Source organism: Lepidochelys kempii, chromosome 16 (assembly GCF_965140285.1).
Source record: "Lepidochelys kempii isolate rLepKem1 chromosome 16, rLepKem1.hap1, whole genome shotgun sequence".
Lineage (NCBI taxonomy): Eukaryota > Metazoa > Chordata > Testudines > Cheloniidae > Lepidochelys > Lepidochelys kempii.
The window spans coordinates 10,884,491-10,902,377 of NC_136395.1; the positions used below are offsets into that span (position 1 = coordinate 10,884,491).

A 17,887-nucleotide genomic window follows, 5' to 3' on the forward strand; every position below is an offset into this window, starting at 1 on the left:
TTTTGGACAACTTTTTTTTGGAGGAAAGATGAAGATTTGAGTCGACCAAAACACCGTGCGAATCTATGTCGAACTCACCAAATTGTTTCAGTCAGGAAAAAATTATCAAAACCGGCTGTTTTGAGTTTAACATCAATGCTCTTAAATTCAAGAAAGAAAGAAAAATGGTTAAAAACCCCTCACGTTAAATGAAACGCTTTGTTCGACCCAAAACAATTGTTGGGGGGTGGAGTGTAGTGGCCAAATCAAAGAATCAGATATTGGTACAACTCTATAACTTGTCCTTTTGGAGCCTGACTCCGAGTATCCACAGTCCTCACTGAAGCCAACAGGAGTTGCAAGTGCTCAGCACCTTTTAGGATTAGACCCATAAAAGACAATGTCTGTTTGGATGAGCTTTTAGCTGGTGAGATCTATGCACCCTAGTTCTTGGTCATCTTTTACTGCTCCTTCCATGCTGACGTTGGCACCATCTGTATTGAAGCCAGTCTTGCTGCATTTGTTACATTTTTCGTTTCTTTCCGGTCAGGGGCTGCCTGGTAAACTTGGCTTGGAAGGATTGCAAGGACCTGTCGGGATGTATGTAAGTGATACCCGTCTGTTCCCAGTGCAAAATGAGGCCTAGCAACAAGCAGGCAGCTGTTTGAGCACATATGGGGCAGAGGCAGAGAGAGGGTGAGCTTGGAAAAAAATAGCTGCCCGGAAGGGAGGCACAGAGGCACCTGGCACCTCTGACATTCAGTGTAAGGGGCTTTTATAGAGTTACAGGCCCTGCCCAGCTGTGCACCATTGGCTACACTGGGTATATCCCTGGAATTTCCTCTGTGCAAGGAACAGGGCGCAAGTCAGTGAGAATGGCTGGCTTCGTTCAGGCCAGTTTTCCAATACTAGCTTATTGCCCCCCTACTGGCGTGGCAGAACTAACCCCCTTCCTCTAGTAGTCCCAGACCTGAATCATGGGTCTGCCCAGAAGAGGTTTGGTGACTTCCACCTTGTTGCTTTGAGGGGAGGTTTGGAAACCCTCATGTTGCGTTGTGCAGCTCTCGGCCCTGATCCCCGGGTTAAAGTGAGGCACATACAGCTTCACATACAGCCTCTTTCCCCACAAGATCTCGCCTTCTTCTCTGGCTAAATAAATAAGCTGAATGGGCACCGTCTGCCCTGCTGAGCCCCTCTTCACCCCAGCTGTGTGCTATTTGAATAAGCAGAATGATACTCAGGACTAGCACATCCCATTCTGGCGGCGGGAGGGGTGTGGTCTAGTTTTTGAGTGACCATTTTCAGTGCTCTCATGAGGTTCTCCTAATCCAGTGGGAAGGGGGCAGCGTTAAATGTCTGAGGGGTAGCCAGCTAGGCATGGCACTGCTGGCCAAAGCAGCTGGAGGGCCACAAGACTCTCATTTGTAAGAGATTGTTAAGGTTGGTTTAAGGTAAGGTGGTTAATTTGAGAAAAGGCCAAATAAACAGAGGCAGGTGTGTGAAACCTTAACCTGTGTGATGACCACCACCTCTTCTGGACGTCTGGTGCCACATCTCGGACATGAGCACCGCCATCCATAGGCTGCTAGCTTCCTCCATTTCATCCCTCTCACTGAGAGAGAATACAGTGTGTCAGCCTTAACTGACCAGTATCAATGGCTTTCTGTCCCAGGGCTACCCAGGACCTGTTGGTGACAGAGGAAAGCCAGGACCCATGGGTGAAAAGGTAGGACCGTGAAAGAGCTACAAAGATGAAGATTGTTGGGAACTCTGGGATGACCTGCAAAGAGGTTTTTCTTTGCCATTTACTGGGGCAGTGACTGTGGAGAAAACGATCTACTTCCAGTGCTAGGAACAGGGTGTAGGATTAGTCTCTGCAGGATCCGACTGTACTGTTCTTCCAGTATCTCTGGTATCTCTTGTGCTGCTTATGCTCCTTCCCCCACCCACCTCCCCATTCATTTCCTGGCGGACCAAAGTTGGATTTAAAAGAAAGTGGTGGTGGTTTTGAATTCAGAGGGGAAATGGCTGTAGAACAGACATTTAGGGTGGGAGCAATATGAACACAGTGAAATCCTGCTACATCTGTTCGTCACTCCATGTTACTGACAGAGATAGGCCTGAGTTGCTGGGTTCCAAACTTCCTTGAAATTTAGGAGTTTGCATTTCCAGTGTCTGGGTTTGGCTTATTATAAGGACCTGTTAAAAAGGCTGGATCCCAGATCAAACTTTGTGGGTGTTTGGGGTGTTGACTCTGGCCTATCTCAAATCAGTTGGGCACACTTATTGGTATTCATGTCTGTGAAGTTACCCTACAATCGTTTCCCAAACTCCAGCTTCCTGTCTCCACCAACGCACATCAGTAGCACTCGCCTCTAGAACTGGTCAGGACATTTGTGTAGGCTTCCCCCTCACCCCTATTTTCTGACCAGCTCTCCTTAACCTTCTCAACCTATTCACCATTCTTCACTGAGAGATGGCTGCTGCTGCACCCAAGAGGTTCTTCAGCAGAACAAATATTAACAAACTTCTTTCTGCTCCTTCTTGCAGGGAGAGCCTGGAATGCGAGGCCCACCAGGATTTCCAGGAAAAGCTGGTCCCAAAGTGAGTATTGTTCCCTGCCTCTCAGTAGAACCAGCCTGTAGCACACCCCAGAACTCCAGGGCCCATCTGTTTTCTGTGGGCACTGATAGGTCTGATGTGACTTCCGCGCCCAGCGGTTAAATGAAGTCTGGTGCAGGCCTGCGGGTTGTTGAAGTGGTTAGCTTGAGCCTCTGTGGTGAGAAGGTCAAAAAGCCTCTCAACCAACCAGCCTATGTGCAGTGAGCGCTCAGCAAAAGGGGGGTGAAATATTCAGGCTCTGATCTCTGCCTCTCTCTCCTCACACAGGCTCCCCCTGGCCCACCTGGTGGGAAAGGTCCCCCTGGTCCACAGGTATGTCCCATCCTGTCTTTCCTCTCTCTTTACATGTGGCAAGATGCCCCAGGTACTGCAAGGATTCGGCCAGCTTTGCCAGCTCATTTAACACCGGTGTGAAAGGTCAGGGCACGGACAGGGCCCCCACGAGGCCATGACTGTGCTGTCCTTGGGCTGGGTGCTCGCATCTAAGTGCTGGAGGCCGGAGCAGCCCTGCACACCCAGACCTGGCCTCCTGTGTGGTCAGGCCAGTCAGGAGGAGGGTGGGAGCTGAGTTTGCCCCTCTGTGGGTTTCCACAGGGTTACTGTGCCTCTGCTAGGACACCCCAGCGGTGGAAAGCGGCAAGGGGCGCGCTTGTTAGAGCTGTCTCCGTCTGTTCATGGGTGCCTCCTGGGGCTGGATCCCAGCCCAGCCCAGCCAGGTGGAGCAAAGGAGCCCTATGGGGATGAGAGCCTGTGTCAGGGATTTTGGTACAAAAAAAGAGATAACGAGGGGCCTCCCACCTTGATTGCGGCATGGGGTCCACCCCTCACGACAGGCCCAGTGTAATGACTTCTAGGGCACACCTGCGGAGGAGCAGCTACCAGTGGCTGAGCAGACCCCAAATAGGAGCTGGCTCACAACTCCCCCCCAAGTAACAGCAGGTGCTCAAGAGCCCCGGGGGCAGTAACAAAGAGAAGGCAATGCCCCTGGAACTTCCTAAGCTGCCCTCCCCCTTCCCAGTTTTTTCCTGCTCCATGTAGAGGCCATCACTGTGACAGAAACACCTGAGCCCAGGTAATTTAGTTCCAATTAATGTGTCAACACTTTAGCTGCGTCAGCTCAGCCGCCAGATTGATATCTCCCTTTGGAAGGGGAGTTGGCTGTCACATCTGCTAACCTGATTGGCTGGTGCCGCATTGTGTGAACTTCCTGAGGATGGGGGCAGCGTCAATACGGTCACCTGGGTTGACGGGGGTGGGGTGGGATCGGGGCAGGCTGGCAAGACGGGCGAGGTGCCATGGAGACGGGGGTGGGTTTGCCACGGAGCTGGTGCCCCCAAATAGGCAGTAGGGCTGCAGGGAGCACGCTGCTCAGCTCCCCTCTCCCCCAGCTCCAGTGCAGGTGAATCATAGTTTCCAAATGGAAAAACTGGAATGCAGGGCTAGTGAGCCTTGCGGGGAAATATTTTGCTGCAGGGGGGTAAGAGAGATTTGGGGGGGAATTGAGAGGAAAAAGATACTCCCCTTCCCTTTCCCCTGTACAGAAGAACTTTATCGTAAAGGGCAGGATGGGAGAAAATTATCCATCCCTTTGTGTCCCCTTTACACCAGTCCCAACTTCTCCTCCTCCTCCTCCAAACTACCCATCACCCTCTCCCTCTTTCACCAAGTGACTCCATTCTCCCTTTATTTAACCCACTTCTTTCCCAACTCAAAACTTCCTCCAGGCTCTTCAGCTCCCCCCAACCCAACCCAGCTCAGACAGCGCCCCCCCTCCCCGCCCCGAGTCTGAGAACCACTTGTCTTACTACGTAACCTCTCCTCCGCTCTGGACCCGCATCTGCCCTGCACTCCCGGCTCAGCATGACCCCCTGTGCCCACATGTAACACACCCACACACTCCCTGCTTCCAGCTCAGAGAGCCCATGCGCAGGATCCGAATTCCACCTTTTCTCCTCCGCTTGCCGCTGTGTCTGGGAAATGAGGAGCGGAGGCAGCAAGGAGCCCGTGCAGACCCCCCTACGCTTTGCCCATGTGGGGCTGAACTGAAAGAGCCCCCACAGAATCCCTGTCCCCTGCTTTGTGCCTCCTCCCTCTCCTGCCTGCAGCTGTCATGCTGCAGGGCCAGCTGGGGGCAGCCAGGTATCCTTAGAGCCGAGCAGGAAATGGTTTTCCCATCCTATGAATACTGTCCAGGGTTTGGGCGCTTCTCCCATTCCACGTAAGGGACTGAGACCTTCAGAAGTGTTTTTGATGAATAAGCAATGCAAGGGATGCCCCAGGGTAGCCAATAGCACCGTAGTGAGGGTACTCGCCTGGGATGTGGAAGACCTGCCAGCCTCTGACTTGGAGCAGGGACTAGAGCCTAGGTCTCCCACATCCCCGGCGAGTGATCTAAGCAGGGTATTAACTAGCTTGGGGCAGTCTCGCTCACGTTCTCATTTTGACCAGCTCTTGCATCCTGGACCTGAGAAACCTTCCTCGACCGAAGTTCTGTCAAACCCAGTGCCTTCCCGCAAACGGTGTTTTGCTTTTGATGAACCCGTATTTTCCCATGAAAACCTTTTGGTCGAAAAATTTCCAACCCCCGGAGGTCTCCTGCACCTGAAATCCCACCTGTGGCAGGAAGAGGTATTGCACTCTGCAGTACGCCAGCCACATGACTCTAATTTCAGAGGAGCGGCCGGGTTAGTCTGTATCCGCGAAAAGAACAGGAGGACTTGTGGCCCCTTAGAGACTCACCAATTTATTTGTGCGTCTCTAAGGGGCCACAAGTCCTCCTTTTCTTTTCGTGACTCTAATTGTGGCCTTAGCTTCTCAATATTGGCCACTAATGCCCACTCACCCCCATGGCTTTGGATCAGCCCTCTGGCGTTCCTGCTTTCAACTTTAAGCACCCAAGTATGACCACTTTGGTCAAAGCTCATACGGCCTCTGGGCAGCCAGACCTCTCGAGGCTGCCGGAGATTGTGGGACATTGTGCATTTTGGTTGATTCAGGCTCCCTGTTCCACTGCACCACAAAAATAGGCACTGGGGTATGCGTAACAGACTCCCTCCCCATAGGCACTGGGGTATGCGTAACAGACTCCCTCCCCAGCTACCTTGGAGTCTCAAGGAAAAGGTATGGAACTGGGATCTCCGAGGCCTTCAGTTCCAGTCTCACCTCTGCAGAATGCAAGTGCTAGAATGCGGTTTTCTGGTTGATTGAATTCACAATGTGAGAAACCGTCTTTAAATTAGATTTTACTGTTCAGAATCCTTTATAATCTGTAAATGGAGGCCGTGCCATGCAGCAGAATGCAGCTGCTCCCCGTTTCAGCTACTCATCTGAACATGTTCTGATCCCTCGTTGCACCTGAGAAGGTTTGCAGCTTGGGAGAGGAGTCATGAAGACAGTTAACACACACTGACCTCCATTTCAAATACTGCAGGTCGAAGCTGCGGTGTACCCTCGACATACTGAGTATATTTTTCAGCAATAAAGTTACCGACATTTCCATCTTGTGTCCTTAGTTCGGCTTGGCCTGAGCCAGTGCATTTCTCTCCCTCCTTGGTTACAATTGGCCCTGCAACACATGAACCCCGGGCAGGGATTCTGTGGGGTTCTTTCAGTTCAATCCCACGAGAGCAAAGCACAAGCACGTGTTCCCTGCTCCTGATTTTCCAGACTCAGCAAGACACTTCAGTGCACACGTGTCTCCCCTGGGGAGAGGATGAGAGAACCACGGACATGTGACCAGTGTGTAGTCACGTTACTTAATGCACTGCTGCAAGGTGCTGAGATACTACAGTGGTGAGCAAAGTAGAAGAAGGCGTAGAGACTAGAAGAGAAACAGTAGTTTTGTGTTACATAGGGTTAACAAGTGAATAGATACCCTCGTCTCTTTGCAAACATAGGCCCCTGGGACGTGGCACTTATCAAAGGCTCTGTGCTTGTTGGAGACATTCGTTATGTTGGTGGCAGACCGCTGCAGGGGCCCCACCTGAATTAAACTGTGTGTGTTCTGTTTGCATTATGGAAAAGCTGATTGCATTCCCCCTCTTTGAGACAGGTGGTCTCTGTGCCTAGGTGGGAGCATCTCACCTTCTACTATTAAGCAGTGTATGACCTCTTTGTTTCAGGGGAGACTGGGAGACCCAGGTCCTAGAGGACTTCCGGGACTGCTGGTAAGTAGAAGACAGATAGCTGTGTGCTAATGCAGTTACCACCCTTCTGGTGTCCGGTCATGTGACACTGATGGAGCTGGAAAGATGCACATCCACATCCCTCCAGAAACTGATTTGTTTCCATCTTTTGGCTGAGCGCTGCCCTATGTAAAATGATTTGGTGGTCTCAGTCCAGCTGTCAGTGAGCATGTGTCCCAAGCTAACTGGTGACAGAATGGGTATGGAGACTTCACCACCCTCACACCCTCAGAGGGGACCCCTCCAGCTCTGGGTAAGGTGCACTGGATCATAGTGTGAGGCAAAGCTGCCTGGCTTATGGTCAGTCCGTATTTATTCTGCAGAAGAGGTCTGGAGGATGCATTCTACAAGTTTTGTCTTTCCAGCATCCTTGACCACAGCAAAACATCTAACTTTTTAAAACTTTTTTTTTCAAAAGTGGGGGAGGGGGCGAGATGGATTCCGAAGATTAGGTATTAGGCGAATATGCCTTTGTGAGCTACGTTTTAAATACTTCTGGGGACTCTGATGGTGCAGTTTATAAACATACGAGTGATTTTTTTTTTAAATCATTTCACTCCTCACCTTCTCAGCTCTTCGGCGAAGTAGCTGACTACTGGAACTCAAATGCCACCTGATGTGTGTGTGATTCATAGAGTAGCTCTTCCCATCTACATGCAGAGATAGATGCATAGCTGTTCTTTCCTTTGCGCAGGGGCCTCCAGGCATTCAAGGGCCAGACGGCATCCGCGGTAAGCCTGGTGTGCCAGGAGAGAAGGGGTCTGTTGGATTGAGTGGGGCTGCAGGACCAGCTGGATACCCAGTAAGTACAGATTCTGATTTCTTTGACTGATGTGTAAGGTGAGAATGACACCATCAGTTGCCACTCCACTTGTAAGCGGGATTAGAGACGTACTCCATGAGCTGGTAGATGTGATCAAAGCTAAACTGCTGAAGGAGATCTCCTCTTCTCCAGCTCCACGGCTTTATTGTCTTAGTTACGTATGGCATGGCTACAGATCTGCCGAGTGCCAAGTACCTTACCCCACCCCGCAGTTACCCCAAGACATGTAACCTGCATTTCCATTCCTAAGCTCTACAGCACTGAATCTCTTATGAGACAAAGATTTGGGATAGCCCCCAAGGCCCTAATAAAATCTAGGTTTGATGGTATATGCACCACCACTCTTCCCCTACCCTCTCCATCTGGGCATGCCAAGGGACATCAGTGCAGTGGTTCTGAAACTTTACTGAGGTGACCCACCAAGTGCATTTATCTTTTTGGGGGACCCACCAATGAGAGAGAATGAAAACTACCACTTGCTAGGAGGAGTCATGCAGGGCTGTGGAATGCTATTTAAAGTGCAGGAGCCCTCAGACCCCAAGTCACCTGCTTGGCTCTCTCTCCCCAACCTGCTGCCCCTCTCTTCCCGGGGCTGGGCCGCAGTCACTCCCAGGCTGACTGGCCACTTGCTGGTTCCGGCTGCCTCCTCCACACTGCTGCGGTCCAGGTCTTGCTCCCCATGCCACTGCCTGCTGCCCCTGCCCAGTGGAAGCGAGCGGACCGGGGAGAGCACTTCTGGGGCACACACAGGGTGGGGAGCGATGTGGGCAGTGACAGCCGACCCCCACTTGGTCCTTCTCACAACACACTGGTGGGTCACACCCCACCATTTTTGAACATCGCATTAATGGAAACAATGGTTCACGTCTCGGGTGGGGCACCAGGTGCAAGGTTAAAAGATAAACTGTTCAAAAATGGTGATAGATTTGGGGAGACCAACTTTTGAGCACTCTCGAAGGGGGGCCTGATTTCCAGGTGCTCGGCTCTGTCTGAGAAACAGGCCCTCTTCAGGGGTCTCAAGTTGCCCCCACCCCCAAATAACTAGTCACTCTTGAAAATCTTGGGCAAAATAACTTCAGCTCCCCAAGACAGGGTTACTCTCTACAATTGGCATGCAACAGCCTCTGCCTTCCTTACGCTCCACTGTGCATGCAGGATGGGCAGAGTGTAACCCAGCGCCTTGCCTTGTATTCGCTGCTTGTGTCTCTGGTAGCCCGTGGCCGCAGCAGGAGGCTCCCCTGAGGCACCTCTTAGCTCACAGTCATAGCAGAGCGCCATGCTGTGGAACCTCCTCCAGCTCTTTGTAGAGGGGCCAGATTTTCAACTTTTAGGCATAGGGAGGGGTCTGCAGTGGTGAGCTGGAGCCGGTTGTTAAATTTAGAGGCCCTTTTAGAACCGGGTTGTCCCATGAGTTCTAAAAGGGCCTCTAAATTTAACAACCGGCCAAAAGTGGCGCCTTAGGTGCCGACTCCGTGGGTGCTCCGGGGTTGGAGCACCCACGAGGAAAATTTGTTGAGTGCAGAGCACCCACCGGCAGCTCCCCGCCTGGCCCCAGCTCATCTCCGCTCTGCCCCCACCCCTGAACGCACCATCCCGCTCTGCTTCTCCGCCCCCAACCCCAGTTTCCCGTGAATCAGCTGTTCGCGCAGGAAGCCGGGGCGGACTGAGAAGCAGGACGCGGTTTCATGCTCAGGCCCAGGGAGGTAGAGGTGAGCTGGGGCAGGGGGTCGCGAGAAGGGCCGCCCGCGACGCAGCAGGTAACCCGGGGGGCGCCCAGGGGAACCGCTCCCAGTCCCAGCTCACCTCCGCCTCCCTGGGCCTGAGGGCGAAGCCGCCGCTTGCTTCTCAGCCCTCCCTGGCTTCCCGCCGAACAGCTGATTCGCGGGAAGCTGGGGAGGAGGGGGCGGGGGCAGAGAAGCAGAGCGAGGTGTTTCAGGGGAGGAGGTGGAGGCGGTGCGGAGGTGAGCTGGGGTCGGGCGGGGAGCTGCTGGTGGGTGCTCTGCACCCACCTAATTTTTCTCTGTGGGTGCTCCAGCCCCGAAGCACCCCTGGAGTCGGCGCCTAAGGTGCCACTTTTGATGTGATCAGTGGGGGGAGCAGCTGCTCCCCCCCCAGCTACGCTACCCCGCCCCTAGGAGCCAAAGGGACCTGCCGGATGCTTCCGGGAGCCGCCCCAGGGAAGAACCGCCGGGACTCCCCACCTCACCCCCCAGCAGGTCCCTCTGGCTCTTAGGGGTGGGGTGGGTACCCACTACGGTGGCCCACGAGACCCTCCTGCATGGTTCTGGGGGCAGTCGGGGAGGGGGGTGGATGGGGCAGGGGTCCCTGGGGTGGGCATCAAGGAATGCAGGGGGTTGGATGGGGCAGGAGTCCCGGGGGGCAGGAGCAGGCCACGACCCCCTCGTGGGATGAGGAGGAAACTGGTTGTTAAGATTTTGGCAGCTCATCACTGGGGGTCTGTGATAGGCATTTCTGGCAGCCAGGTTGGAAACTTAGTCCATCAGGGACTCTGTGTACCCACAGATGCCGTGGCTTGATGTTCAGCTCCTTTGTCAGCCTACCTTGTTCTTTCAGTCTGGGTTATTGGGTGTGACGGGTGTCGCAGTGATGTTTTCCCAGTGGATTGTGCCAGGAAGTGTGAGCTTGCCAGAGGCATGAGCACCAGGATCTAGTGAGAGAGCACTCAAAGGTGATACACAAGCCCTTAACGAGAAGCTGAAGACTGGCTCATCCTGTTGGCCACCGGGTTGCGTGGTGCACAGCATGTTCTATCACCACTCCTGCGTGCAATGTCGGGGATTGGCAAGGACTCTCCAGATTAGGACATGATTGCTAATTCAGTTCATGCTCTTACAGGGCCAGGAAGGGCCAGCTGGGCCTGAAGGGCCTTTGGGGGAGAAAGGAGAGAAGGTAAGGAGGTGAAAGGGGCACATGGTTCCACATCTCTGCAGTTGCATGGGATGCAGTGTTACAGATTCAGCACCGCTGCCTGCACAGAGTCTGAGTTCATTAATGAAGGATGTGTGCCGAGAGGAGAGACAAATCCACACCCCCACACGCATACATGCTTGTAGTTCAAATCCTTGCAGGGGGTTGGGGAACAAGACGCAGTGCATGGGGACAAAGACGCAGTGCATCTCCACAGAATTGTTCTCCTTACACATTAGAATTATGCTCCCAAGGGCAAACAGATTGCAGTCGTCTTTGTGGGGCAGGGGCTGGAATCCCCAAGTAGGGAGAACACTGCATTGTGCCCAAAGGGTAAAGTGAGAGCGTTTGGGGGACAGGAGGAGGTTGAGCTATAGCACCCACACACCTTCCAGTGCCCCCTCAGCAGCCTCTCTCCGGTAACACAGATAACTTTACCCCTTTGCTTCTCATTGACATATCCATGTGCAATGAGCTCGCATGGACCAGGAGCTCTCCCACCTGGGGAGCTCGCTCCTCTGCCTTCCTCTCAAGAATTGCATCCCAACCTCAGTCACCCCAGATCTCTTGAGTCTTGCTTGCCTCCAGCAGCCCTGATTATGCCCCAGATGAGTGCTATTCCTTCTTAATGGGGGATACCTGCCCAGGCTGGGATGCACTAATGCACACCCCCCAACCCCTCCTCTCCACATTATTTGGGGTGGGGGTCAGAATACTAAATGGAGAAATGTAGGTAGGAACATCTGCTACAATGGGGAGTAAAACTCTGCAAACTCTCCCAGCATGTCTGTGCTCAGATGTCACAGCTTGGTGATACTAAGTTCAGACCATTCAAAAGCTTGAAGGATGGAGACTCTTCGGTGCAAACCCTCACTAAGATTAGTTGCTCTGTTGAATGTCTTGTTTCTTTAGGGTGAAGTGGGAGAGCCGGGAGAAGCTGGCATCAGAGGCCTGGATGGAGAGCAGGTAGGGTGGTAATGCCTAGCTCTTCTATAGCACTTTTCATCCTTCGATCTCAAAGGATCATTATCTGTGTTTTATGAAGAGGGAAACTGAGGCACAGAGCAGTGCAGTGATGTGCCCAAGGTCACCCAACAGGCCAGTAGCAGAGCTGGGACTAGAACCCATGTCTTTTGAGTCCCAGTCCAGTGCTCAATCCACCAGGCAATACTGGTAAATAGGTCAGGAAATCATGTCCTCTGTCCCCTTTTTAATGTCCCTCTCTCTGGACTTTTCCATTCCCCTTGGCTTCCAGCTGGCGGGAGCAGTAGCGTTTGAGGGCTGCTTGTTCCAAAGGAAAGCTGTGAGAGTTGAGACTTTGTCATCTAAGTTATCAGAGTTAAGTATTAGTGCTGCCTTAGGGCAGGCCTTCAGCCAAATAATATGTCTGCAAGGCAGGATTTGGTGTAATCTGGTGTTGAGTGTGTGTTACAGGTCCCACTCAGAGTCTGTAACAGCCCCAGCTGGGCAGTTGTGGCTCTTTAGCTCAAGCTTTTGGCTCTGGAGGTCCCCATTTCAGTCCCTGGTGTGTCAGCCAAGATGGCTTCCATCACCTTGACAACCTGCCCAAAAGAAGGCCAACTGGGGATATTCAGCTGTAACTCCCCTGGGTGTCCTCTCTCAGTTTTCATCTACTGGGCGACTTCCAAGATTGCCCACCACGAAGCCCTGTTCTTGTTCTAGCAGCGCTGAGTCGCAGGTGTGTCGCTATTCAGTGTACGCTACCATAGGGTACATAAACTCTTAAAACGTTTGAGCTGATCTATTTTTCCCTCCGTAGGGTTCCCCGGGACTCCCTGGAGTGGAAGGTCAGCCTGGGTCCAAAGGGGAGCAGGTCAGTACTTAAGATGAGTTCTAAAATCTGGTTTAGGAAGCTGAAATCCTTGAGGCAATGCTAATTCCTGACCTGAATTTGTGGGCAGAAGCCTGGAGAAAATTCCCCCACGGTGCTTTGGAACTCAAGTTGCTGCAGGAATCCCTGTGCTCAGATACACGCTTTGATGCTCATTCTGTATCTGTGGTTCTAGAGCGTGCAGAAACTGGAACTTAAAGGGAGGCCTTAACCTACAATTAATAATCAGGCATTTTAAAAAAAAAAATCATCCTTACCCATGTTACTAACCGCTGCTTAGGCTGTTGCAAATGAAAGAGCCCTCACTTAGTTCCCTTTTCATGCCGTGCTCTGCTTGCACAATGAAAACACACCCGTGAGTTTTACTGACAGGTTTTCCACCCTGCATACAGAGCGGCACTGGCTACCACTACCAGAAAACATGAGCACTCGGGCTTTCCGAGGCCAGTTGGCACGGTTGTCGTGTTCGGAATAAACAGCCAAGCCTTCCAGTGTTTGCGGTTCATCCATCATTATCGTCAGTGCCCACGGGCAAGATTTTCAGAAGCGTCTAAAGGAGTTAGGTGCCCAGTTCTCATAGATTTTTTTTTTCCAGTGGGAGTTGGGCACCTAACTCCTGCAGTGCACTGGGGAGAGAGTGTTCCATCCATGGCAGTCGACAGAAGACACCAGCCTCCGGCGGCTGTCGTTTTACTTTATTATCATTCATTTACTGTTTTGTGCCTGGTAAATAATCACTGTTCTCCGGAATCCACCCTCCCCAGACAGCCTCAGCAGTTAGCCTTCTTGTTCTCTCATTGTGATTCAGGGGGAGGACCATCATCCTTCAGGAAACCCCAGTCCACATGTCTAAGTTACTCTTCTTGGGAATTTTCCTCTGTTTGTTGTTACAAATTATAGCAAGTGTCTGCTGGAATGGAAACCCACCAGCCTTACCCCCTGCATCCAGATGTCAGGATCTATCTGATTGCTGAGGCATTAATGATTTATACTGACAATCAGCAGATATCCAGAACACAGCTGGTAAGGTTGGCTGGATAATAATACTTGTCATCTTCCTCTTTTCCAGGGAGAGGCAGGAATCCCAGGGGCTCCAGGTGTCAATGGAGGCTCTGGGGAGCCAGGAGAGGAAGGGCTGAAGGGAGACCCCGGGGCACCTGGGGAACTAGGACAAGAGGTACACTTCCGGCCTTCTCTGACAGGTGGCCCATCACCATGGTAGCCGTGTCACTGTAACCTACTAGAGAAGGCTGCAGTTGTGATCATTGTGATCCGCGAGTGGGGAGCGAGATTGAGCAACCAGGGAGGAATTATTTGGATGGCTGGATTATTAGACCTAGCTAAACTGAGGGCTCTGAGATGGGCTTGGGGAGGTCTTGTCAGGGTGCGGGGAGAGGGCGGTACGGCCCCATAGGGAGTAGCACTCTCTGATCTGCAGCTGGGGACCAGCACTGGCCCTCTCCACCAGCTTATTTTCCATATTTATATTTCCTGCTCCTCTCGGGACAGGATGTTACTTGCAGTGGTAGCAAGCAGAGTTTTGACCCAGGAAAGGAAGAAGAGGCAGAGACATCATGAAGTCACTAGGAACTTTGCTACAACCATTGACTTTAAATGGAAGCTGCTCAGATCCTACCGCGATGGGTAGCAGTACAAGTAATGTCTGGGCGTGGCACTAGGAACAGGGTTCGTACGTTTTAGGTTAAATGAACGTCAGAGAGAGCTTGATGGGAATTTTTTTTTTCCTTTCTGTTGGCAATTTTGATTTCTCACAAGAAACTTTTTCTTTCTGAAAAATCATTTTCGCTGAAAACAGGAGGGGGTGGGGGTGGGGTGGGGGCAGGAGTTCAGCCAAAAGAAAATTTGATTTTCAGTTTTCCAACCAAAACTCATTTTATTTTAATTTTTTAAAGGAAATTTGACACTTTTTGTGAAAATTCTCATATTGAAAACCCAATTTTCCATTTAAAATGGAAAATTGGGGGCCGACTATACCTGGTGATGGGTATTTGGGATTTGTCCTTGGGTTTCTGAACTTCCCTGTATAGCAACCCTTTCCACTTGCTCGTGAGGGGCCAAGGCCATGTAAGATTATGCACCAGCCCCCTCTGCTCCCATCTCCTGCTTGCTTTGGCGTGGACGTGGCAATTTCAAACCATTTCACCTCGATATCCACTCTGCATCTGCTGTGTAATATCAAAACCACCACCCTGCCCACCCCAGAGGCACAGCAGTGCTACAAATGAGTCTAAAGAAACTGCCCCAGCTCTAAAACTCTGTTACAAACCACTGGAATTCCATCCTGCGGCAATGTCAGAGCAGGCAGATCTCTCTGCCAGGGCCAAGGGATAGAAGATGCTACTTGGATGTGATAATAACTCCTGCTGGTCAAAATTACACAAGTGAATTGCATACAAAATAGACTCCAGTGTTGTCCTGGGGACTGTGGGATAGAAGGAAGCCTGGCTGTAGGTAAACACTGTGACAAGATGGCAGATGTTAGTATGGTAGGTCCTGGGCTTTTTTTGGCAGGGAGGCTAAGACGCCACCCCTTGCCCCTGCTCTTGGGCCGCTGAGGTCACAGAATCATAGAATATCAGGGTTGGAAGGGACCTCAGGAGGTCATCTAGTCCCACCCCCTGCTCAAAGCAGGACCAATCCCCAACTAAATCATCCCAGCTAGGGCTTTGTCAAGCCTGATCTTAAAATCCTAAAAGGAAGGAGATTCCACCACCTCCCTAGGTAACGCATTCCAGTGTTTCACCACCCTCCTAGTGAAAAAGTTTTTCCTAATATCCAACCTAAACCTCCCCCACTGCAACTTGAGACCATTACTCCTTGTTCTGTCATCAGCTACCACTGAGAACAGTCTAGATCCATCCTCTTTGGAACCCCCTTTCAGGTAGTTGAAAGCAGCTATCAAATCCCCCTCATTTTTCTCTTCTGCAGACTAAACAATCCCAGTTCCCTCAGCCTCTCCTAAGTCATGTGTTCCAGACCCCTAATCATTTTTGTTGCCCTCCGCTGGACATTTTCCAATTTTTCCACATCCTTCTTGTAGTGTGGGGCCCAAAACTAGACACAGTACTCCAGATGAGGCCTCACCAATGTTGAATAGAGGGGAATGATCACGTCCCTCGATCTGCTGGCAATGCCCCTACTTATACATCCCAAAATGCCATTGGCTTGACTCATATCCAGCTTCTCAGCCACTGTAACCCCTAGGTCCTTTTCCGCAGAACTGCTGCCGAGCCATTCGGGCCCTAGTCTGTAGAGGTGCATGGGATTCTTCCATCCTAAGTGCCGGACTCTGCACTTGTCCTTGTTGAACCTCATCAGATTTCTTTTGGTCCCCACTAGTGGCCCGGGAAGGTGGTAGAGGAGGGAAATGGGGGAGGGCTCTGGGTTTGCTCCTCACTCTGAGTCCCAGCCCCTCTCAACCCCTGTGGATTCTTACCCTCTTCCCCCTTAGGCAGGGTACCTTCAGTCCTTAGACTCTGCGGGAGGGTCTCCCTTACTTCAGTTCTCTGATCTTTCAAGTCTCTCAACACACCTCTAAGCTCCAGTCCTTTCTCCTTCTCCCTGACTGCCTGAAGCAGGGGGGTTTTATTAGGTTCCTGACAGGGCCTTAATTGACTGCAGGTTCTCTAATTAACCTGTAGCCACCCTCCCTAGTCTACAGGGAACCACGCCTTAATTAGCCTTGGGGTTATATATTACCCCTCTAGCACTCTACTACTGCTCCCTGGCTCTCCTGTATCACAACACATAGATTCATATTAATAGATTATAAGGCAAGAAGTGACCATTGTGATCATCAAGTCTGACCTCCTGCAAAACACACCATAGGACCTCCTTGAATTAATTCCTGTTTGAACTGGAGCAGATCTTTTAGAGAAAACATCTGATCTTGATTTAAAAATGTTTGGGGAAGGAGAATCCACCATGCCCCTTGATAAATTGTTCCAGTGGTTAAATGATCTCATTGTTCAAAATGTGCACCTTATTTCCAGTCTGAAATTGTCTAGGTTCAACTTTCAGGGCTAATATAAAGAGGACTGTGATTAATTGTTCTCTATGTCTATGTAGGACAAGAAGTAATTGGCTTAGTCTGTAGCAAGGGAGATTTAGATTAAATGTCTGGAAAAACTCTCTAACCATGAGTGATTAAGTTCGCACTAGTCTTCCGAGGGAGGTTGTGGAATCCCCGTCATTGTTGGTTAAGAACAGGTTGGCCATACACCTATTTGAGATGGTCTAAGTTTACTTGGTTCTGCCTCAGCGCATGGGGGCTGCTCTTGATGACTTCTCGAGGTCCCTTCCAGCCCTACATTTTTATGACTTTGTGGTGCCTACAACACCTTCACCAGAATTCATATCGCAAGCTGAAGAATGTTTTGCTGTAGCAATGAAGTCCATGGAGAGTCAGTGTGAGAGGCCTCAATCTTCAGGGACTGATGAGCATAGAGAAGACACACCTGGTACAGAACATGGGTGCTCACTGAACTGGGGCTAAAGAGTTTGCTTCTCCTTCTTTGCAGGGTGACATCGGGGATCCCGGAGATATGGGGGAGCCCGGGCCCAAGGGCGAAAAGGTGGGGAGATCTCTTCTTGTATGTTTTCCCGTTGAGACCCTACATTGCCACTCGTGGCCTGCTCAGCCCCTTTCTCTCACACACCTTAGTAAAGTGTCTATTGGTCCCCAGATGAGATGCTGGAGATGTGCCACGCAGGCTTACAGAGATGCCACAGGAGGGCTGTAGTTTTAAGGCTGAGATTTACGAATAAAACCAGGATTTTTATAATCCTCTTTCTTGTGTGTTAATGATGTAGGCCTCCATGCTTGGCATCTAAGATGAGTTTAAAACATGCATTAAGTGTTAATTTAGATGCCATTTAATTATTGGCTCATTTAACTGCAGTTGATTTTACTCATTCAGGTCTTTGTAGTAACACATCTGTTTCCACTAATGAACAGGGTGGCGCTGGCCCTGGGGGCCCTCCTGGAATGCCTGGACCAGATGCCATTATGGGAAAAACTGGTGAAAAGGGACTTAAAGGAGAGAAGGGGCAAGAAGGTTTACTGGCAAGTACAGCGAGGACTCCTCTCTCCATGTGGGTCACTGGGACCTGGCAGGAATCCCAGGATTTCCCATGAGGGTGGGAGTTTAGGTCTATCTCTGTATACAGGAGAGTTCTTGGTCACCCAGCAGGAAACTAGGAGTTTGTCAAGGACCATGCAAAACATTCACAGGGAAATTGGAAAGCCACCAGAATGGGAGAGGTTTATGTGATTTTTTGGTTTCACCAAATTAGTCCAATTTGGGGGTGAGGAGCTTGCACCTCCCCCCCTCCAAAAAAATACATGCATTTGTGAGCAAAAATGGGCTATTTTAACACATTTTCCTCTTTTTGACCAAATGAGATGGTGTCAGGGTTTTTCAAATTAGAAATTTCATTCTGACAAAGAGCAGTTTTCACACTGACATGTTCAAGGTG

The 17,887-nt window shown here is 51.0% G+C and overlaps 1 protein-coding gene across 1 annotated transcript in view; it reads left to right on the forward strand.

Annotated features, from left to right (window-relative positions):
* LOC140899299 (uncharacterized) overlaps positions 1-17,887 on the forward strand; it is a 259,724-nt gene that overhangs the window by 216,301 nt on the left and 25,536 nt on the right. The window contains exons 34-45 of the mRNA XM_073314570.2: positions 530-583; positions 1,652-1,705; positions 2,530-2,583; positions 2,869-2,913; positions 6,723-6,767; positions 7,480-7,587; positions 10,465-10,518; positions 11,449-11,502; positions 12,317-12,370; positions 13,458-13,565; positions 16,930-16,983; positions 17,367-17,474. Of these exons, the coding sequence (XP_073170671.2) occupies positions 530-583; positions 1,652-1,705; positions 2,530-2,583; positions 2,869-2,913; positions 6,723-6,767; positions 7,480-7,587; positions 10,465-10,518; positions 11,449-11,502; positions 12,317-12,370; positions 13,458-13,565; positions 16,930-16,983; positions 17,367-17,474 (792 nt within the window). The remainder of the gene's footprint in view (positions 1-529; positions 584-1,651; positions 1,706-2,529; positions 2,584-2,868; positions 2,914-6,722; positions 6,768-7,479; positions 7,588-10,464; positions 10,519-11,448; positions 11,503-12,316; positions 12,371-13,457; positions 13,566-16,929; positions 16,984-17,366; positions 17,475-17,887) is intronic.